This window comes from Oenanthe melanoleuca, chromosome 2 (assembly GCF_029582105.1).
Source record: "Oenanthe melanoleuca isolate GR-GAL-2019-014 chromosome 2, OMel1.0, whole genome shotgun sequence".
In the NCBI taxonomy this organism is placed as follows: Eukaryota; Metazoa; Chordata; class Aves; order Passeriformes; family Muscicapidae; genus Oenanthe; species Oenanthe melanoleuca.
In genome coordinates this window covers 13,593,901-13,616,819 of record NC_079335.1, presented here as the reverse complement: position 1 = coordinate 13,616,819, position 22,919 = coordinate 13,593,901, and the positions used below count along the sequence as shown (strand labels likewise).

The 22,919-nt window shown below is 41.3% G+C and overlaps 1 protein-coding gene across 1 annotated transcript; it reads left to right on the top strand.

The window, feature by feature from the left end:
• The first annotated feature begins 4,338 nt into the window (after positions 1-4,338).
• Positions 4,339-22,150, top strand: COLEC10 (collectin subfamily member 10). Its single transcript, XM_056483370.1, has 6 exons — positions 4,339-4,647; positions 14,973-15,044; positions 16,383-16,454; positions 18,538-18,591; positions 19,506-19,601; positions 21,068-22,150. The coding sequence occupies exons 1-6, from the start codon at positions 4,500-4,502 to the stop codon at positions 21,457-21,459; spliced, it is 834 nt and encodes a 277-aa protein (XP_056339345.1). The 5' UTR covers positions 4,339-4,499; the 3' UTR covers positions 21,460-22,150.
• Positions 22,151-22,919: the final 769 nt, after the last annotated feature.

Sequence of the window (22,919 nt, the reverse complement as noted above, 5' to 3'; positions counted from 1 at the left end):
ATTTTGTCAGTCTTCTTCTGGAACTGAATCATTGCCCTCTTGTTTGCAAAAATCTGTTCTGACACAGGAAGAGGCTGCACTTAAATAAACACAATTACAAGCCACACTGAGTATTTCATTTCTATCACATCTCTGAATACATATGAGAATGTCTTACATTTTTGGATAGCTTCTCTGAGTGATTGCATGGAAAACAATAGTAATAGGTATCTGTCTTAGGACTCTCTGAAAGTCTGGTGCCATTATGTCAAAGGTGTCTTCAGTAGAACTGAAAGCCTGCAGGCTAACAGAGAAGCATTCTCAATCCCAGTGTTCACAATAAAGGTGTTTATAAAACATTCACTATGAGCCAGGACATTCCTGCAAAGTGCAAAAGTTAGAAACAAAGAGTTGTAATGCAGTGCTACCTGAGTGAGCAGAAGTTACACACAATTGAGGTCTATTTACCAAATGGGGTACAGGGTTCAGTACTGCACCTCATAAAACATCCAGCAGCTCTCTGAATCTGTGCTCTGAACTCGAACTCCTCATGGGATTTCAGTGCTGACCAGCTGCTCTGTTCCCTGGGCAGCAGCTATCTCCAAATCCTTCCTGCCTCACAGCAGATATGTACAGCTGGAACCTGTGTCAGCTTTCCTGTTTAAGGGCTAAAAGCTGAGGGGAATAGGAGTGGGAAAGGAGCAATAGGAACATCCCAAGAAGGGGTTGTAAGCTCCAGTGCAGACCTAAGATTCTCCCAGAGTGCCATCCCTGTGTCAGACCAGGAAAAGCTCACACCCATCTCTCAAGGTACCAGCTCAGCAGAGAGCCAAACTCATCAGCAGGAAACCAGAGTGATCGGAGCTGATAATGGAGCATAATTTTTGATACATCTGAGGCTGATGAAGCCTCTCAAACATCCAACAAGATGTTGGATGATGATCTATAATCATTAGAGTCCTAAAAGCTCTGTTTATTAAATATATAAAAACCGTAAGATTTTGGACAATTTTGTCCTTAGGTTGGTTGTTTTTGTCAGTTATTTTCAGGCATATCAAAACCTAATCACTGTTTTTATCTTAATCAGAAGAATGACAGCTGGTGGAGACTGTTTACAGGCTCAAATTGCCATTGCATGGTGTCAAAACCAAAAATAGCATTTTACAAAATAGTGTAAGGATTTCTTTCCTCCCTACACATTGCAAACCACAATACTCTGCCCTTTGCCACCATGGCTGATATATCCAGCATGATAGAATGAAACACCCCAAATCCTCATGACCCCTGATACCATAAGAGAAACCATCTAGGATCTCAAAGCAAAGAAATATTCTAACTCTTTTTTTTTTTTAGGTGCTCCCAAGTTTATTCTGTACAGTAAGGTAAAGAAGGGAATATTCTCATTAATGCTGAATTTGGGTCAGAAAGGATGCCAGTGGACTCTCAACACTTATGTGTGAATCAGCCCATGGTTACAAGCAGGATGTATTAATCTGCAGTCCAACCACAGCATCTGTGACTCTAAAAATGATGAAAATTGGCTGTAGATCTGGCCACCTTTTGATGAGAAGTATTTCAGCATGTTGTCTGTGCTCCTTATAGACTGTTGACATTTAACTACTAATATCTGAAAAGTAAGCAAATGAAGGTTATGCAAATCTCCAAGGAAGTTAATTGGACTCCAAATATACAATGCACAAGACGAAGGTTACCTGACTAGTGCTCATTTCAAAGAACAGAATCTTTCTGGATATTTTTTGGGGGTGCCTTTTCAGAGTTTCCTTGTAAAACATTCATACCCTTGGAAATGTTTGTTTTGTGACTTTTTTGTCTGGATGATGTGGCCTAGATTGTTTTTCTTCCTTGCCTAGAGTGATTTCTTTAAGCCTGATTCAATGAGATTTAACATGCACAATAGGCACTCTGCTTCCTTGAATCTCCATCAGCAGTGAAGCTACTTGAAAATTTTTCAGTGAAACTGGTTTGATAAATACTCATTTGCCAAAACCCAAGCTTTTCATGGTAGTATATCAGTTTTGATGGATTGTCTTTTAAGGCTGGTTTTCTAGCTCCAGGACAGCATTCCTGGTCCAACACACAGGAAGACATAACTGATTAGTACACACCCTTCTAATAATGCAATATAACCTTAAGGCTTTACTGCAAGCACTGGTTTGAACTAGGCAAAGAAATAATTAAAATCTGGGTCTTCTAAATTTTGAGTAAGTGTTTTAATTTATGAAGTTTTTAGATCCATTAGATCTAATTTCTCACAGTATTTTCAGGGGGCTTGTGACTATCATGGAAGGTGGGGTGGGGGTGGGAGGTAGGGGTCAGGGAAGTGTAGAGTCTTGATTTATATTCTAAAGTGGAATGAAAACATTTGTAAATGGTCACACCACTGTCAGAAAAATGTTGCCTGCTTAGTCCGGGATAGTAACTGAAGTAGTTAAACAAATGGTTTCCTCTCTCACTTACACTTACACCCCTCTTTATCCCTGATAAATAACAAACAAGTCACTATGAGTCTCTCAGTACCATGGAATAGATAGCATCATTCATGTCAGCTTGGCAACAGTTCCAAAAATGCCTCCTCCAACCCTAAGTGCACTAGCTTCCCACTCCTACGCTCTCTATTCTTGCTCTTACATTGACCTTCTGCTCACAAAATGGAAAGTGAAGAGAAGAAAAAGTTAAATAAAACAGATTTACAGTGTACAAGTCAGAGGCAGAGTGCCCAATGCAAATCACAGAGGAACAAGTTTATTTCTGGTATGACTCTACTCAAGTATAATCCTGACTGTCTTTCCTCCCCCTCTAGCTGTTAGTACCTGTTATCAAGGCCACATTTGAGGGGGTAAGTTAGATGACTTTAGATTCTTTAGGACAAACATTACTATTTATTTCTGAAAAGCACTGTATACATTTTAACAAAAAAAGCCCCAAAACAACCAAACAAAAAAAACCCCACCAAAAACCAACCAAACAAACAAAAAACTGTTTTAGAGTTTTAGAAAGGGGGACAATCTGTGAGCAGACTAGAAAGAAAAAGAAAGAGGAGTATCCTGACCCTTCCTGGGACTTTGGCCAATACTTTATTATCATTTACAGATGAAAGCCTGAAGTCTGAGCCTTCCTTCAGGCGCTAAGTAAAGGTATTGACTTTTACATCAGTACTGTTACTTATTCTGTATGCCCAAAGGCTGAAACACAGGACAAGGGAACCAATACTCCTAAATAATGAGGAAAGCCTCTCAAAAGCTATTAACATAGGAAATGCATTTTTTCCTAGAATGGAAAGCAAACACCCTCTCATACACTACATAGTTCAAAAGCCTAGATCAGATTTTGAGTAGCTGTCTCATTGTGTGAGAAGTTAACGATTTTCCTGGAAATATTACAAATAATCATCTCCCCTTTCTTTTCTGCCAGGCTATCTTGAACATCCTCCTTTCCCTGGTTACTATGCTGTCCTTAAGAGAAATCTAGTTTTTTGTAGGAAGGGATTGCACACAGGTAGGTATCTGTCACAGCTCCTTCCAAAAACAAGGATGCATGCAACTGTTCCTCCATCCAAGATGACTCCTGCACTGGTTTCAGGGTGCCAGCACCCAGCTGAACACCTGAAAGTTACCTCAGGATTCGAAGCAGCTGGAGTTTTCTCTGGACAACCCAAAGATAGTGTTCTGTTGGGATCTGTGCTACACCACTGTCCTGATATATGTCCTCTCCCAGTGCATGGGAAGAGTGATATGGGAGAAAGTGATTCCATCATTCAAGCTTATCTTGTTCTGTGTGTTCTGTCCTGAAGTTTGTCCCTTCTGTACTCTGCCTACCAACGTGATCTGGGGTTGGGGCTAGCATTGTGGAGCTATCTGTAAGCATTAACCCATCACTTGTGGGTTTCAGGCTAAAACACCCACAGATAATGTCAACTTTTTGTTTGCTGCTCTGGGGACTGTGGGTACCTGGCCCCAAAAAGGGGAGGTATAGCATCGGTGGACTGGCAGCTCCTCTGTTGTCACTAACAGTCTCCTTGGTGGAAAGCTTTTCTGGAAAGTATCTCTACATATTATATGGAGTCTGCATTACTCTTCCAGCACACAAACAGCCAAACGTATCCTATAACTAATTAGTACACACTTGGATACAATACCAAAGTCTTTTGTCGCTTGAGTAAGTGAAAACTGGGCATGAAGAATCAGTGCTGAGAGGAAAAAAATTTCAAGAGAGATATTCTCATATGTTGGAGAAATTTTCCATGGCAAAAGGAGCTAAATGTCTCACAGATAAGAGATAAATTGGAATAAGCAGCTGTCAGTGTTAAATAAATATCCTGGATAATGTGCAGGACAGAAATAACCACAGAATCGTCAAACTCCTTTCTTCACTTTATTTAGCTGTTCTTGCATGTAGCTTCCAAGCTTTCCACTGCTCCAGTCAGTGAAGCATTTATTTTTGAGTCAGCTGCATTTCTTAAGACTGTAACAACGATAGGCATTTCCTGAGAAACTGCAAGGATGAGCAGCAAGAAAGAACAACAGCTAAGGAAATATGGGACCCTTGTAGTGTTTTTTATCTTGCAAGTTCAGATTTTTGGTTTTGATGTTGACAATCGACCTACAACAGATGTCTGCTCAACACACACAATTTTACCTGGACCAAAAGGTGAGGAACTATCAGGTTGCTAATGCTGAGATCAGTACTTGTATAGGCTGATTTTTTATCAATAGAGACTTGAAGGGCTTGTGACATGGGCTGGGCATGAAAGATGTGAAATATTGTAGATTGTAAAAACACCTAGTAAGCTGTAATTGTAATGGGGGAAAACGAAGAAGCAAGGAGATTTAAATTTTCATTTCTTTAGTTTCAGGAATGGTGTCACATATTTTCAAACAAGCTAGGGGTGTCTTTTTGCATCTTTCTCCAGCCAATCAAATATTCTGTTATTTCTTGTGCTCAGCACACAATGAAAACAGCTAACAGATACAAACTGAGGCACTTGTTTAAAAGTAGGCATCTATTGTGAACTCTTAATGGTCTGCTTTGCATCTCCAGATAGGGAGAGATATACAGTATTTAAAATTACCAAACTGCCATTGTTTTCAAATGTTTACTTGTAAATGCATCTCTGCTACATTCATCAGACCTGATCCAGTAGCTCTTGTTGAATTAAACAGAAGTTTGCTACAGATTTCAACAAGAATGAGATCAACTCTTGCATGTACAGGTCTTTTATCTTCAAAATACTTTGCATATATCTGAAATCAAATTTTCTGCATTAACTTACTTTTTCTGTAACACAACTAACATCAGTGGAATTGCCTGAAGGGTATCTTATTAGGTCCATGACATACAAATCTATCTTGCAGTGACATGTCTAAAATATATATTCCATACCATGGCTATTGCAGTTTCAAACTATTGCTTTCTTTTTAGTAATGCATTGTGTTTTTCTATAGGCTACAGACTGAGAGAAAAAAAAAATGCAGCTGATTTAAATTTAAAGCAGAAAAAAGATTATCAAGTCAAGAGCACTGCTACAGACTCATTTATTTTTATGATGGATTATTCAAATGCATGTTGCTTAAAGGACCATTTTTAATCAGGAAATTAATTTCTTCATGATTACAATCCAAGCTTAAACTTTTGCTGCCACAGCATAAATGCAGAGAGATGTAATGATCCCCAAGGGAGCTAGTGGGTGTTGGTTTAGTTAGTGTCTAATTAATGGCAGGCTGGAGAACAAAGTTTGACAGAATTGTGCTTAACAAGTCACCAGGCTAATGAGGAGGTCTTGTGACAACACAGAGTAGCTGGGACTCCAGCTGGCTTCTGTGGTCTGCCTTGTATAGGAAGCATTTAAAGGGTAGATATTATTATTATTTGTAAGTGCAGTTCTGAGAAAGTCAGGATTTAGTCATTACCAGTCCTGTTCTTCCTGGCTGACACCAAGACACAAGATGAGACCAGCAGTTTATTGGCACAGCTATATCTACTACTTTACATCACCATCCCCAAGACCCATGATTGGTAGAAGGAGTATTGAGTATAAATCACCTTCAAATTACAGGCTCATATCCACTGCAGGTCATCAAATCCATTTTGAAGACTATGTGATATGATCCTCCAGATTAATTTCAGTTCCCACCAGAGCTGAGCTCATCCAGGACAGTCACAAATAGCCCTTAATGGCACTGGTTGTTTTAACTCCCAGTCATCCTGGCAATTAAAGACCAAGCAGGCTGAGTGTATGAACTACCCTGTTATTTCTCAGGCATCCCTTGTAGTCAAGGTTGAAATATGCTTACCTAATATGTCAGAAGAAAGTCTGTCCTGCTGTCAGTTTTCCATCATGCATCTTACGTCTGTGACTCAGAGTACATGATCCCAAGCTTATGACCACAGCCACAGGCAGAACTTTGCTATTTAAACTCTAACCTTGATAACAGACAAGCCTCTGATCTTGGCTGCTCTAGTTTTTATTCTCTGTGCTACGTCTCTTGTGTCCCTTTGTCCACTGTTCTCTTAAAAATGGGTTTTGACTTATCCTGAACAAGTTTTACCCCCTCACCTCCACCTGCTCAGCATTTCAGCTATGGTAAAATATGGTGATATTCACAGAAGACAGGGTGCTGATCTCACACACTACATTGACCAGCTGTTTCTACCACCACAGGTTAGATTCCTGTTGTGGCAATTCCTCCTTCCATGGGAACATGGAAGTGTCTTAATGGGCCAAGGCAACCAGAAGTGCAAAGAATTAAAAGGTATTCAATAGCTGCAAGACTTCCTACACTGTCCCATCTCAACTATCCCAGGGCAAGTCATAAATTGTCCTATAGGCTAGATCAAATCTGTGTGCCAGAGGTGGGTCCTGTGCAGCAGAGCAGATACAGCTGTTTCCATCACACAGTACAGTGGGGAGGAGAGTCCTGAGGGAGAAGTGGGGGGGTTGGAGAGTTCAGAATTTATAACCCTTTATTGCCTGCACTATTGGGGGCTGCATGACTCAATTCTCTAGGCATTCACAGTTGCTGCAGGAGCAAGCTCTCAACCTCTTCACAGGCTCACTCTGAAAATCACCTGTTCAAGAACAGTTGTGAGGACAGATCACTTACATAATCCACATGTAACTTGTTCAAGTTACTTTGTGCACGCCATATTCTTCCCCTTCAAACACATCTCTTTGTTATGCTCATATCTGAGATGTCACAAGAGAAGTATGACATGAGGAGTGGGATATAAAAAAAAAAGGGCAATTCCAGGCTGATAATCAGAAAAGTCTTCAAACCATCTGTGACAGTCCCACCAGGTCCCAGAAAGCATGAAGCAAAACCATTGTGTACAACAGTAAGAGCTAGAAAATACTCTGGAAGTCTGCAGTGTCCCAGGAAGAGAAGGGATGCAGTGAATGCCCTGTCAGGGTTTGCAGGCTGTGCTGCAAGGACAGCAGTGTGCCTGAGCTCCAGTGCCCAGTGGGATGAGCCCCATGGGTTCCAGCCCCACCTCTGGTGGCTCACACAGTGCTCACGAGGTGCTGCTGACCCCCCAGCTGCTGGGGAAAGCAAATGAAATCTGAAGCCTGTTTGCCAAGGATTATGCAAAGAAATATGCCAAATGTGCACTCCAGAAAAATGGAAAATTAAAAAGAATACAATGAGAGAGAGGCAAAAGTTGGCACTCTTCTCCATTTCCTTTTCTAGGCAACACTCTCTCAAAAAGAGGGGATTATTCTCAGTGAAAAGAGCTCACTGCAATGGCTTTCTTGTACTGCCTTCCTGAAAAATGATTTGAAGTACACAGCCAGCTGCCTTATATGGCAGTTAAAAACAGAAAGGTGTGAGGCATTTTCTAGGATTCTTATTGAAATACCCTAGGAATACCTATGCCCCTTTTATCCTTCCCCCCCCACCCCACCCCACCACACCAAATAAAAGGTAAAGATTTTCAGTGTTCCTAACTAGTGATTTTTGATATTTGACCCCTGATGTTAGGAACAACTCAGTCCTAGCCGTGCTGTTGTGGCACAGGAGCTCTGAAAACTTACATTGGGTAACACTGAATCGTGGCTGAGTAACTGGGGCAATAAAGACCATGTTCTGTACTTCATGGATTTCTTAGTCCAAAGACAATAAAGAAATTAAGCATAAATGAAACAATGAATTTTCCGGGGCAGCCGGGTTCTTGGTTCTTGGCCTAGCAAAAGTAGTCATGGCCCTATTGCTTACTTTCTACCCTTCCAAGCCTGGAAGCAAAGCAGGCTGGCTGCTGCTGCTGAGAAAGGGTGTGGGACTGTGGGCAGGCAGCAGATAACAGAGAGAGCAAAGGCACCAGCTGTTGGTTGAGGCCCTGGCAGCATCAGGAGGATCAGGCTCTGCTCCCCTGGACTCTCCCTGTGAGGGGTGTCCCAGCTCTGTCCTTTCTTCCAGCCTGCTCTCCCCTAGAGACTGCAAGCTCTGGTCTGCAAGGGAAGTTTTAAGTGGGCTGTTGATACAGATGAGACAGGAGTTGACCTGCTCTGACTAAATCAATAAGCAACAACATGAGGGTAAAATAAGCAGAGGACCCAAACCTCTGACTTCTGAACTCCCATTAAATATGTGAGCAGCAGCTGGTTTCACATGGATTTATGGGATCTCAGCACTTTCAGAAGACTGGCTCTAGATCTTGCTCTGTGTCCCTGATCCTAGTTCCTTTTCTTTGAAATCCAGACACAAGAACTTTGAAAGTCTTGAATCAGATCCAGGTTGAGAAACTGGAATGAGATGAAATTTGAAGAGCACCGGGAGTTTCCCATTGCAGTTTAGACCTAAAATGTTTCTTTATCATTATTTCTGACAAATGATGCTTATAAACTCTGTGACATTGGCTGGTACCTCAAAATAGCATTTACTGTGGTCACCAGTATAGCTGTCCATCTCTCAGCTTTAATTGTGCTTACGCAGTTCCACTCCTGGAAAATCTCAAACTCTTTCAGAAACCAGATATGCTGCTATCCACGTTGCCTTCCAAAAATATAAAATGCCTTACCACATCCTATAGCTGTTCAAATCTATAACTAAACTTCCCTCTTAGTGCCTCATTTTTGATCTGAAGAGTCCTTTAATTTCAACACATAATTCTATTTTTCATGACTTCTAGAATTCATTTTAGCACACAGTAAGTTTCTGGAGATTATCAGCCTAAGGTACAAAGCATGTATGTGGGGACTTAAACACATAAATTCGAAAGATAGGGGGTCTGTACTTCTTACCAGTGGCAGTCTGATTCCTCACTGAAGCCACCATAATTCATGGGTCTCTGAGATCATGTCAGAATGGCAGTGCAACAGGCTGGGAAAATCAAATCACTCAGACCAAGTAAAAGGAGAATCAAGAATGATTGAAATTATTTCTGTGTTATTAAAGAGATAATGTATATTCCATTCATGCACAAAGGCCCACACTTTCAAATAATACAAGTTAGCAGAGGTTCAGTGAGCCTACTGAAGTTTTGGGCATGCCTCCTTCAATGTAATAGGAGAGGAAGGTATTTCTTATGAAGTCAAATTTAGAAGTAGAAAAGCAATCAGATAATTCTTTTTTTTTTTTTCAAGAATATTTTTATTTTACAAGGGAAGGACTTGTCTAATTTGAACCTGGATGAAGAAAGATAACCTGTGTAAGAATGTTGCATATGTAGGAGTCCTGCATGTTCCTGCAGGACACCTGGGAAAGTGACCATGGATGCAGTTGCACACTACAGCTGAACACACTACTCAGCTCTCAAGTTTTCTGACAAAACAAGGGAGGCCAAACACCTTCTTTTTATTCCACTCTGACAATGTGGTCCCCACTTCTCCTTGTGCTGGCTCAGCTATTTCACAGAATATTCTGAGTTGGAAGGGACCCACAAGGAACATTGAATCCAACCCTTAAGTGAATGGCCCATCTAGAGATTGAATCCACCATTTAGGCAGCACCAGGCTCTGGCCAAACCAGGCTCTTCACTGAGCTGCTTCAGCTCACTCACAAAAAATGTGTATCTGCCCAATTGATATTCCTCTGTTTAGGGAGACAAATTTCTTCAAAATAGAGTCAAAAAGGTGCTCAACAGCAAGCAGAGGGGAGGGAGGCATGCAGGATAGTACTGGGAACTGAGGGGAGGAGGAGGGACTGGGAAGGGAGCATCATGTCAGGCAGCTGATGTCAAGAAATCCTGTCCTCACTAGCCAAATGCAGCATGACAACAGGAATGTACACTCTTATGGGAAATTTGCTAAGGATCTGAAAGACACAGAAAGTGAAATGAGAGGAAATTTTGAGTATTTCCATTGACGTAACTGTGACGCATTCATACACTGGAAATACAAACTGGGCTGTGTTTGCTTATTTCTTAAAGTCTGTGACTCCCTCTGGTGCCAAACCCTCTCAATGCCCAATGCTGCAAAGCTCAGGCCCATTCGGTGTGCCAGGCTACAGAGCTAATCCTGTGGCTATCTGTGAGGTTCTTCCAGGAGGGAAGTTGCTCCTGTAGGGTTCTCAAGGCTTCAGAATTATGCTCATCTCCTTATCCTTTTAGTTCAATGCCCAGGAGAGACAGAAATCACCTGTACTCTTCACATTCAGTCTCTGGAGGTGGGGAGGGTCCATCTTCCACCTCAGGAGGACTAAGAGCATGAAACATGGAGCTCAGCAGAACTGTGTCACACATTAACAAATTCCATACAAAGCCTTTTTGGTAGGGCATTGGCTATGCCTAGGAATGATAAATGCATCTAAGACAAGCAGTGCAAAGCTGCTTGCCTTGCTTGAGAATGCCACCATGTGGTATTGTCATCAAGATTAAACATCCTTCCCCCCTCACAGCAAATTAGTCATTAGGCCCAGGGCTTTCAAGGACTTTCTGGCTAGTAGTGGGATTTTTTCAATTTACAGTATATGGTGTAGAAGGACAACAACTGTGCTGTAGCCTAGCATAAGTAATGTTTCTATCATTTGAAAGAGTGGGCATGCCCTGGATTCTGGAGGGAGACATACCTGCAAAAGAGAGGATGAGAGAACATTAACATTTCCGTTATTTTTGCTCAGGATTGTCTTGGTTTGAAGGAGACAGAAACTGGAGCTGACCTGAGGCCATGGCCAGCACACCTGACAAAGTGGTCCCAGGGAGTCCCTTAGCATAGCTCCAAGTGTGCTGAGAGGTACTCATGCACAAGCCCAGCTCAGAGTCTCCTCCCAGCTTTAGCCTTTAGGCAGCCTGCAGACATGCTCTCAGCCTGATGCAGATAAATGTGGGCTCCATAACCCCCGGGAATTACATTCAGGTCCTCCAAGAACCATGGTCAGCCCTTGATTACAAGACTTGGAGAGTCATTGAATATATGTGAACAATATCTATAAACATGAAAACATCCTCAGTTCATGAATACAAACCAGATAAATTGCCTACAAAAGATCCAGCAGGGAAATCTAAGTCACTTAAAGGTCAGTAAATGCTTGCTAATTAAATTCTTACTAAAGGCAACCTTTCAACATTTAGTTATTTGATGTTATTTAGTCAAACTCTAAAAACTACAGAGCCCCTTTCAACTGCCTAAAAATCCTGCTGGAGATTAGACCTTCAGCTTTTTCTTGAGCTTGTTTACCAAAGGTCTGTGGTTCCCTCTCAGTTACAATTAACATTTTCTAATGGCTGCTAAATTTACTTACTTCCTATGACTTCTGCTCTTCTGCCTTGCACAGTCCCGAGCTGGAGGAGCCTAGTAATTTACTGCTTCAGGTGTTTCTTTTGGAAATCTGGTATTTCATATCTGTGACACAGAAGAAACCAATCAACTTGAGGAAATACTATCAAAGCAGAGAAATAGTCTTACTTCAGTTAATGACTTCAGGTGCTTCTTCACCCATTCTTCAGATGCCAGTGCAGTAGATTATCTGACATCCTTAAGACCACAGTTTTAAAGTGACAATCTGCTAATTAGATTAAAATTTAACCTGACATTGTCCTAAGTGAAAAGCAGCACAAAGGAGAGGTTAACCTCTAGGTATTAATAACGAGCACATGAGGTCAGGGATAAGAAAATTTGTGTTGCACAAAGCACAGTACTGCAGAACTCCAAAACACAGTCCAGAGTACTAGCAAGACAGTTTTTTTTTCCTGGAAGATTAAAAAAAAAAAAAGGTGGCTAATACAGTGGGATGCTTGTTCACATGTAGTCTCAGAGGAAAGGGAGGGATACTTATGGTAGGCTAGAAATAAAGCCAACTCAACTCCTGCCCAAAACAGTCAGCCAACCTCTCAGTCTTTCCTACCTGATTGCAAATCATAGCAAGACCACAAGAGGGAAGCACAACCCAAGAGTTCACATTTCGTGCCAAAACTTGAGATTACTGCACACAACAGCTAAAGGAGAACACAGCATGTACCATATCAGCAGGCACTGGGATTAATCTAGTTTTTAATTAACAATAAAATGGTATCACTAATAATACTGCTTGTTTCTACCCTTGTTTTGTAATGGCCTAGCTATTCTCAGATGACAGATGGGAGAACAGCAGGATTACCCTCTCTTACAGACAGACAAATTACAGTTCTTCCCATTTTCCTGATTTGAAAAGTAAGACAGAGTGTGGCAGGCTTCCTTATACCAAGATGAAACAGGTGATGGAACTTATTTCCCTCTCCATTAGGCTTTTAGAGGTCTTAAGCAAAAATTTGGATCACATAAGGTGTTAATAAAAGTTGAGGCACTCCCTGATCTCTGGAAATCTCCAGAACAAACTTTGCCACACCTTTCACTCCTTTCAGCTATCAGCTCTCAGGCTGATTGTCCATACAGGACAACATAGCATCAACTCCAGCAGCCCCAGGTGTGAAAAATCTTGTTCCAAAGTCCATCAGGAAAAGTTACTGGATCTTTCAGGGGCTCAAAATGCCGAAACCGAGACAGGAATAAAACATCTTTAGAAAGAAATCACAGTTTCTCCACTTGTATATTGACTTTCTTTCCTGGGTTCTATTTTGAGTTTAAACTGTTTCACAAATGAAAAAGGGAAGGAAGGAAGGAAGGAAGGAAGGAAGGAAGGAAGGAAGGAAGGAAGGAAGGAAGGAAGGAAGGAAGGAAGGAAGGAAGGAAGGAAGGAAGGAAGGAAGATTGATCAAATTCTACATTAACATAATGCAATCAATAATTCTTTAGGATATAGATGCATTTCTGACAATTTTTGCTAAGCAACAGTCAGACCCGGTTGGGTGGCTATTACACTCAGATATTTTAAAGTGATATTTAGCCTCTTATGTGTTAAAACATTTTATGAATGGTGAAGAAGTTGTCTGCAGTGACTTGACCAGGCTTATCTACCTGAATGGTGGAGCACTTCTCATTTGCTTTACTCCACAGAACAGCCCATGACAAGCTACCTCTGCCTACAGAATTAGAAGGTAAATCAGGAATGAGTGGGAAGTATTTTTCAGAAAAAAAAATGAGACCAATGTAATGATCAGTCTTAAAGCAACCATGGGAAGGTACTTTCTCCTCAGCACATTAAAAAATCATTGTGCTATTTGCCACAGGATATTTATTATAAGGGCTAAAGATATAAATGGATTTTAAAGGCACAAGGCTACTTGCTGGAGGGAAGAATCACTAGTGGCTGTCCATGAGGGGAGGGGATGCAGTGCTTGGCTCAGGTAAGCACTAAACCCATTGCTGGGAGAGGGCTGGAAGTGGCTGCCTGGGTCATGGACACTCTCAGTACACCTCAGTTCCCTGAAAACTTTCTACTGGGGCTGGAGGAACCTTGGTGAGACAGGTTGTTGGTCTAGTCCCATGCTGCTGTTCTGTCCTCACCTCTCTGGCTGACATCCACACAGACTTCCCTCCCTTGTCCCTCCATATACTGCCCCACAGCCTTCTCGCCTTCTGGGCAGCAGGCACAGACACAGCTGGCTGCCAGTACCAGATCCTGGCTGAGGCAGGAGGCTGTGGCACTGCATGGCAAGGCTCGTTGCCAGCATGGGCAGGGAACAACAGGAGAGGCTCTGGAAGGCTGCCCGTGTTCAGTGCAGGAGGGTTGTGTGTCTCCTCCCCACCTCTCCTGGGGGGAGAAATCTTCTTCTTAGGATTTGGCTCCAAACTAAGAAGATGAGAAAACCATCTTTAGTTGTGCCTCCAATTTCCTGCATAATGCAAAGCAATATTGTATGCTACTTGTAGAAGGAAATAACATTTCTTTCTGACTAATTGCTGCCTTGTGCATTTAGACTATATATTGCACAGTGAGAGACTGTCTCTTCCAATAGTGAAAGTGCTTATACAGAGCTATACAGGATCCTGTGTAATAGGGTCTTGATCTCATTTAGAAAATTCTCTGCACTACCATAATAAATGCAATGATTTTGCCTCTTACAGATCTTCTGTGTATGACCTTTCAAAGTAAAGCATTGGAGTAATTGCAAAACAAGTTTCTTGTATCAACATACAAATGCCATCTGTCAAAAAATGAAGGCAAGAATTGTGTCATATTAAATGCCAAGGTCTATGTCAAGATCTATTTCAACATATTTACATTTCTCTCATTCCAAATGCATCTGCAAACCCTGAACACAGAGTCACTATGAATGGAATCACTAGAAACAATTAATAAACACCTGTTGCCTCCCTTGGCAGTTTGTCCCTGTGTGCACAGGTTTCCCAATACTGAATGATTGGCTTACTTATCTGCTTTATAGCTAATAATGTTTCAAGTGTGGCAGTAGAAATTGCTGTTGTACAATTCTCTTGCTGTAACAGCCTCTCTAAAAGCAAAAGTTTTTAGCTTTTTCTAATGATGGTCAGATGTTTTGTCTGAAAATTTATCCCATGGCTATTGCGCCTTCAATGTGAAATAAAAAGAAATCAGTAGGAAAAAAATAGCAAACATGAATTTTTCTTTCTGAGCATGAATAGTTATAATTACTGTGCTGAAAGAAATGTGCCATGATGTCTTATTTTCTGTTTATTTTGGAAGGGGATGAAGGTGAAAAGGGAGACAGAGGAGAAGTAGGCAAACAAGGAAAGGTTGGACCAAAAGGATCAAAAGGTATTTATGATGATTTGTTGACTACTGCTGGTATATGAATATCATTATACACAACTGTACTCATGCATATGATTAGTGTTTAATGCTTTTCATTCCTGTTTCACTGGTGAATTTCATCCTGTCAAACATTAATTGGTGAACACAATACTTAGAGAGCCTGGTTCAACTCCTACTGATACTTAAGATAAGTACATATGGCTGGCATGAGAGTGACTCAGAAAACCTAGGTCATATCCATGATCAGAAAGATTACTCTTACTGAAATTAGCCTTTAGTTGAAATTGAATTTGAAGCATTATTGCTTAGCAATACATCAGGGTGCTCAATAAAATTTGGTTTCAGTATTCTGTGGAAAAGCAAAGCCATAGACAAAAAAAAAAGTTCATCTGATCAAACAGCATCCAAGATAAGAACAAGAGTTGCAGACGTTTCAGGACTTGGCTCAAGTAAGCATGTCTCATATTTACAGTCTGACCTGGGCAGATCATTTGGAGACACCAAATGTGACCTAGCCAGCCTTATTTGCATACTCTAATTCGAAAGCTTAATTTATCTTTAGAGTTTAATGATAATGCATATCCAAATTCTTTCTTCCTTGATGGTGGTTTAAGACTAATCAGGAAAGTTTTTACTTTCATAGAAACTTTAAAATCACACTATTATTATTGTGATAATATAAAAATTTTTCAATTTTTAAGTGCATTCTTATGCTTTTGCTTCTTACATTAAAATTAACATCAGGTAAGATACAAGGAATTCAGGGAATCAACATTTACAAAACATCTTATTGATATTAAACTCCTTTTGCAAACTGAGATTCCCTGGATTGGCCTGTCATCATTAGACAGATATTTCAGAACTTGCACTCTTTATTAATCAATTGAAAAGGACACTTGTCATTTTGGTGCTCTGAAGACTGGGAAAACACATACAGCAAAATTAGTAGCTCCCTACGTGCAGTCCTACTTTGAGAAGGACTCCCAGCAAAGCTGCAAGGACTTAGGAAACTGATTTGTCTGGGGTGGAGAAAAATAAAAGCTGCCAGCCTGGCTTGATTGTGAAGTAAACCACTAGCAGTTTTAGTTTCTATTTTCCCTAAGACAGTATGATGTTTAAACAGGCAATTCTATTAAGGTTCTCTGCAATGTCCTGCTGCTGTACCCTACAGGAGCAGAGATCTGGCTGTACTCTTTCAAATATCCTCAGGACTGTGCTCACTTCATTTTGCCACACTGGCCACACTCAGGAAAAACAGCAGGAGTTGAGACCTAAACAGTGCCTCAGAAAAGAAATTACAGCAGCCATCCATACTAATTTCCTCTTCATTTCTTCTCTTAGGAAACAAAGGGCCAGTGGGTGATGTTGGTGACCAGGGAATGCTTGGTAAAATTGGTCCAATTGGTGGAAAGGGTAAGCTCTGGTTCCGGAATTTTCTTGGGGTTTTTTCCCTCAAGGTAAATATGTGCTTTATGAGAGCTCCAGATATGGAGCAATATCAGGTAATGATATGACCAATACTCTCCAAATAAAGTTATGCATAAAGATTGGTGATGAGAGCTAACTAAAATACCCTAGTTTTATTTAACACATGCAATATGTCCAATTAATTTGGCTAAAATAATTTATTTTATGAGATAAGACATCGGTCCTCTTTGATGGATCTAGTTGGAGGTGTTTCGGCCCATTGCATGTAGGTTGGACTAGATGACCTTTAAAGGTCACTTCCACCCCAAACTATTATATGATTCTGTGGTAAAAGAGGAAGGGAGAAATCCAGCTCCTGTGAAGTAAATCCTCTGAACACTCTAGAGACAAAGAGATAAATTTGTGCCTTTGATTTGAATGCTGAAGGCCCAAGTCAATGTCCTGCTGCTGCTGAGGATGCCACACCTTGTCACTGGCACTGCTGTGGGTCACATGAGAAAGCAATGCACAGGACATCCCTGTCCTGGTAAGGAATGAATTCAGGAGTTTTAAGAAGGTGCTCACATAAGCAGGGATGGCGACTACTTTCAAATCAAGGTAGACTCCAAATCTGCTTGGACAACAATTTCAGGAAATTGTGCTCTATTTATCTTGAGAAGAAGCTCAGGCATTCCTTTCTGATATTCCAAGAGAGCTATTTAAGAAGGAATATTACTTCTGCCACAAGGAGACCTGCCTTGAAAGCTGATCAGGGACCCCACCATTGCAGGGAGAACTCTGGGGTCTCTAACCAGAACCTCAACTTGGGTATGCTGTTGAGTGGGTGGAACAGCCTCTCTGGAGAGCTTCTCAAACCACTGCTTTTAATAAACCTTTCATGGCCTCTAGCCAGCCTCAGTATCAGGAAGGAAGAAAAGATTTTGACCCGAGGGATTAACTTTCAGAAGTACCTAGAAAACTGATAACTCAGACAGTTATCTCCTAAGATGTCTTCAATCCCTAAAGGAGACAAAAATGAAGAATCTCACAAGTTGCTTTTCTTTATCTGGAAGTAAACCAATGCTCTGAGCCTTTCAATCAAGCTCTTTTTTATTCTGAATGCACAATTTATTGTCCACTTACAGTTTTTTCTAATTTTCTTTATTTGTGGAAGCAAAGGTCACTAAGTCACTGTTTAAATCTGTGATTAAACATTCGAGTTCTTAATGAAGCAACCTGAAATTCCAGCTTGCAAGGGTGCAGTGTCAAGCACTGCTAATAAAATGACAGCAAATTCTTTAAAAAACCACAACCATATAAAGTAAAAAGTACATAAAAACATGGCCATCAATAAGGCAGAGCAAGTATTAGTATGTTTTGACCTCTGAAGGTTTTATTCATAAAACAGCTGACATGAATTTCAGATAAAGTGCAGCTGTTCCTGACCCAAATTAAAAATGAGATTTTTTTAAAAGAGCTGGTCACCTCCATTTATACAGTAGCAGAGCATTTGGAAAAGTATTTCTATCATTTTTATAATTTACAAAAGAGGGGAAAGCAGTTGGATGCAAATAAATCACATTTCCATAAACTGAACTGAAACGCTGCTCCTTAATGACCTCCCTCCGTGCAGGTGCCAACTGCTGCCCGCACACACAATCTCTTGCACGTGTGAATTCAGTGGCTTAGAGCACATCTGCTGCCTCATCTCACCATGGAGCTACTGAACCTGGGCAAGGGCTCTGTCCTGCAGCCCCTGAGAGAACCCAGATCTCACCCTTCCAAGATTTCTTGAGTGCTTTCAGCCTCCCAGGATCCTTTTGCAGTTTATATTTAAAGTAAGTGGTACCAGGAACCAGCAGAACGCAAGATGCCAGTGTTATCAGTGAGTTAGCTATTAAAAGGTTCTCATTTCCATACACTAGAATTAATAATTGTGGTTTGTTTAACTTGGCACATCTTCCAGCACAATCCATCAGAGCTTCCCATCAAAAGCACACTGTTCATATATTATTAAACAGGTTTTTTAATACCCTTCCCTGACATATGCACAGTCTGAGATCTGAGAATATATCTCCTCTTTATTCAGGTGACAAAGGAGCCAAAGGCTTACCGGGGGTTTCAGGAAAAAAAGGAAAAGCAGGTATGCTACACATCCTTCTGTGCAGAATGGTCAAGTCTGCTGGATCTTTGATTTCAGGGTTGGTTTGTATGGAATTCCATGGAATTTTGAGGCCCAAGGAAAAATGTGAGAATAGATGAAATGTGAGGAAGAGACTGAAAATGTTTTGTTGAACAAAATAAAGGATAGTGTAGGGACATGACTGATTCCTATGAATACACCAGCATACACAAAATATGAAGTCATCCAAATTCATGGGCAACGTTAGGTATCATAAAAATTAACACACAGGCCAGCAGTATGCATTTAAACTGTATAGTAGAAGAAAGTTTCCTAATAGCAAAGGAATTAAGCCCTTTAACAGTTTTCTAATAGGAGCATGGGGACAAAAAAGGTAAGTGATGTCAGATAGAACATAATCTGTTGTCAAATTAATGCAATGCATTTGCTTATGGGAGGAGAATCTGATGAACTAGAAAGTTCTTCTCAGTCCTAGTAACCTTGAATGGTTACCCACCTTGAACTTATAGTTGTGTTTAAGAGATTTAATATAAAATTGGTTCTTAATGGGAAACCATCAGCAACTTATTTTCTTTCTGAGAAAAACAGAAGAACAAACAAAACCTCTACCAAGCCAAATTCCAGTTAAAAAAAAAATTAACTGAGACTTCAGTGCTTGAAAGCTATTGATTATTTGGGTTGGTATTAACTTGCTTAAACCAGTTAGCAAGGGAGTGTACAGAGTGTACAGAGCCAAAACATTAAACACTTTGATCAACAGAAGTACAGCCAGTGGGGTAAGGTGAGACTGGCTCTCCATAAGTGGATCCCAAGTCTTCAGAAGCTTTTGAAGTGGGCTACAGGTCACTCTCCATGCACACACACACACAAATGCTTCTCAGCAGATAAATCCTCTGTCCTTTGTATTGCACCAGGCACGGTCTGTGACTGTGGAAGATACCGCAGGTTTGTTGGACAACTGAATATCAATGTGGCTCGTCTTAACACATCCATCAAGTTTTTGAAGAATGGTAAGGATCCTTATGTATTTGATGGGATTTATTTGACTCCAATAACAGATATCATTGCTATTCTTCTACCATTGTTGCTCTATGGAAGTGTCCACTGATGACCCAGAGAGACGGTCCTCTGTTTCAGGCATACTGAAAATCTAAAAAGAGAGACAGTTTTACATCTGTAAGGATAAAAGGACCAGATGGCTAAAAGCAAAAACAATACAGAAGTTATCAACAGCACAAGAGAATGCATCATGAAAAGCACAAGGAATGATTTGCTAACCACCTTTGCACTGTCATTCTGCTCAGGTTTGGTGGCCAGTAAGGCAATATAAGGCAGAAGTTTGTGCCAGTCTGCTCCAGACAAGCAGGAAGAGCAATAAAAACATTCTGATGCTTCTGCTGCCTGGGAAGGCTGCAGACACAGTATTCCTAGTGCTCCCCTCAGTGCCTGCACAATTTTCCTGTCACAAGAGCCCAAAACTCAAGGATATGGATTACAAGAAGCCACGCTTGCAGGCAGCGCTGCTGGGTGGACAGTGCAAACTTCCCCACTGAAAGGAAGGGAGTTTCCTGGCATAAAAGTGATTTTGAGACAGCTCTACCACTGCTTCCAGGACTAGGGCTCTATCAGTAAATTAAACTAATTTGAGACTGTTCTTTGTCACTGTGGGCATCCAGCACAGAACAACACCCTTCTGTATTAAAAATACTACAAAACTGGATGATGTATTATCAAAGACTGTCCCTCTATAAAATTCTAAGCTATGCCTGGGGTAACTCCTGAACTGGGGAGAGTGTTAATTTTCCCAGGCCAAATTCTGCTCAGGACTATTGCAGCACACCATTACCAGAGACAACTTCCAGCAACCCAGGCATGCTCCTCAGCACTGCATAATTCACTAAGCTATACACTCACTGGTTGAGAGGTCTGCCTTTTAAAGATCCTGAGCAACCACAATTTTCTTCCTAGTCAACATGCATGCCACAGTGCTACATCAGCTCTGAATATCAGGCCGTATCTAAAATGTCTTATCTTAGAAGTCACATTTATTTTCCTCTAAATGGAAAGGGCCTGAAAAACTATCTATACCCCTGTGTCTCTACCCCTGGGCCCTCTTTCACTATCTATATTCAAGAACATACAAAGCAATAGGGTGATCCAGAATTAGACATTGCCATTTGACCATTTAGCATACCTTAAGTTGATTAGTACTAGATATTCAGGAAATAAAACTGAAGTGTCACGCCAATGAGGACTGAATAGTTCTTGTATTACTGTGTGCTAAGTGTTGACCATCCCATTAGTCACATTGATCTCTGATCATGTCCTCATCATTCATCATAAATACAGTCGTGGGAATACTTTTTCTCCTTCTCTTTTATTAATTCTAATGTAAAAATCATCTCATTGTCATATTGGAATAGAATAACCTTCAGCATCTGTTAACATGCCATTAAGCAATTTTTCTTCTTCAAAGTTATAGCAGGTATCAGGGAGACAGATGAGAAATTCTATTACATTGTGAAAGAAGAGAAGAATTACAGAGAAGCCTTGATCCACTGCAGGGACAGAGGAGGATCACTGGCCATGCCTAAAGATGAGGCAACCAACGCCCTGATTGCTGACTACATCTCCAGCAGCGGCCTGTTCCGAGCCTTCATTGGGCTGAACGACATGGAAAGAGAAGGACAGTTTGTGTATGCAGACAACAGCCCCCTGCAGAACTACAGTAACTGGAAGCAAGGGGAGCCTCATGACCCAGCTGGTCACGAGGACTGCGTGGAAATGCTCAGCACAGGAGAGTGGAACGACTCTGAGTGCCAAGTCACCATCTACTTCGTCTGTGAATTCCTCAAGAAGAGGAAATAAAAGTGCCAGAGAATGTGCCTGGCACCTGCAGTACCTATAATAACCCATCCTCATTCATTTCTGGTAGGGAGATCAAATCAGGGGTAGGAAACCAGAGACAGAGCTCAATCCAGCCTTCACATCACTGGGCTAAGAAAGAGTAACTACTGTTTAGTCATCAGTGACTGTAAAGTCAGCACAGGTCTGCAGGGGGCCTCCAGCCAGCTGCCAAGTTTGATTTCATTTCTACATGCATTTTAGGGTTGGCATTTCTGTGTGTAATTTAGGGGTAAATTTAGAGCATGCAGAAGTGAATATAATTTCACTGGTTCCAGAAATAGTAAGATCATTGATATATGAAGTACTGATGTGATTTGCAAAGTCTACAGATAGAAAGAGCATGACCTTCATTAATCTCTGACTTGTACAGGGAGTCCCAGTAATCTCCCAAATGACTTCAAAGCTCGGAGAGAAGATTTTAAGTAACTCTTGAAAAATTCCTTCTTTTGTTAGAATCATAATTTGAGGTGGAAGGTATCTCTGGAGGTCATTTGATTAAATCTTGCATGCAATGTAGGACCAACTTCAAACTTAGAAGTTGTTATACTCTCCTTAGTTTGGCTGTGCAATTATATTGCCTGATAGGCATTTATGGGGTCTTCTGTAAAGCCTTTGACATGGTCCTCAACAATAACATTCTTTTTAAATTGGAGAGATGGATTCAATGGGTGGACTGTTGGGTGGATAAAGAATTGGTTAAATGGTTGCATCCAGAGCATGCTGGTCAATGGCTCAGAGTCCCAATGGACATCAGTGACAAGGGATCCCTCATGGATCCGTAGTGGGTTTATTATCACTAATTAATAGCCTCATTAATGACATAGACAAAGGCATGAAGTGCACCCTCAGCACACCTGCAGATGGCACCAAGCTGGGTGGTGCAGCTGACACACCTGAAGGATGGGATGCCATTCAGAGGGATCTGGATGCCATCCAGATGGATGAGAAGTGGCCCATGGGAACCTTACAAGCTTTAACAAGACCAAGTGCAAGGCGCTGCACTTGAGTTGGGGCAACCTCCAGTATCAGTCCAGGTGTGGGATGAACAGATGGAGAGCAGCCCTGCCCAGAAGGACTTGGGGGTGCTGGTGGATGGGAGGCTGTTCATGAGCTGGCCATGTGCACTCACGTGTCCTGGGCTGCATCCAAAGCCCTGTGATTCTGCCACTCTGTGTCACTCTGGTAAGGCCCCACCTGCACTGCTGTGTCAGCTCCGGAGTCCCCAGCCCAGAAAGGCCATGGACCAGGTGGAGCAAGGTCTAGAGGAGGCCACCAAGATGATGAGCATGATGGAGCACCTCTCCTGTGAGGAAAGGTGAGAGATTTGGTTTTGTTCAGCCTGGAAAAAAGAAGGCTTTGGGGTAACCTAATTGCAGCCTTCCAGTACCTGAAGGAAGCCTACAAGGAAAATGGAGAGAGAC

Bases quoted from the DNA above. Each gene is read 5' to 3' on its own strand.
- COLEC10 (XM_056483370.1), top strand. From the start codon at position 4,500: ATGAGCAGCAAGAAAGAACAACAGCTAAGGAAATATGGGACCCTTGTA. The intron at 16,455-18,537 runs GTAAGCTCTGGT...CTCTTTATTCAG, and splicing joins TGGTCCAATTGGTGGAAAGG to GTGACAAAGGAGCCAAAGGC. The intron at 19,602-21,067 runs GTAAGGATCCTT...TCTTCTTCAAAG, and splicing joins CATCAAGTTTTTGAAGAATG to TTATAGCAGGTATCAGGGAG.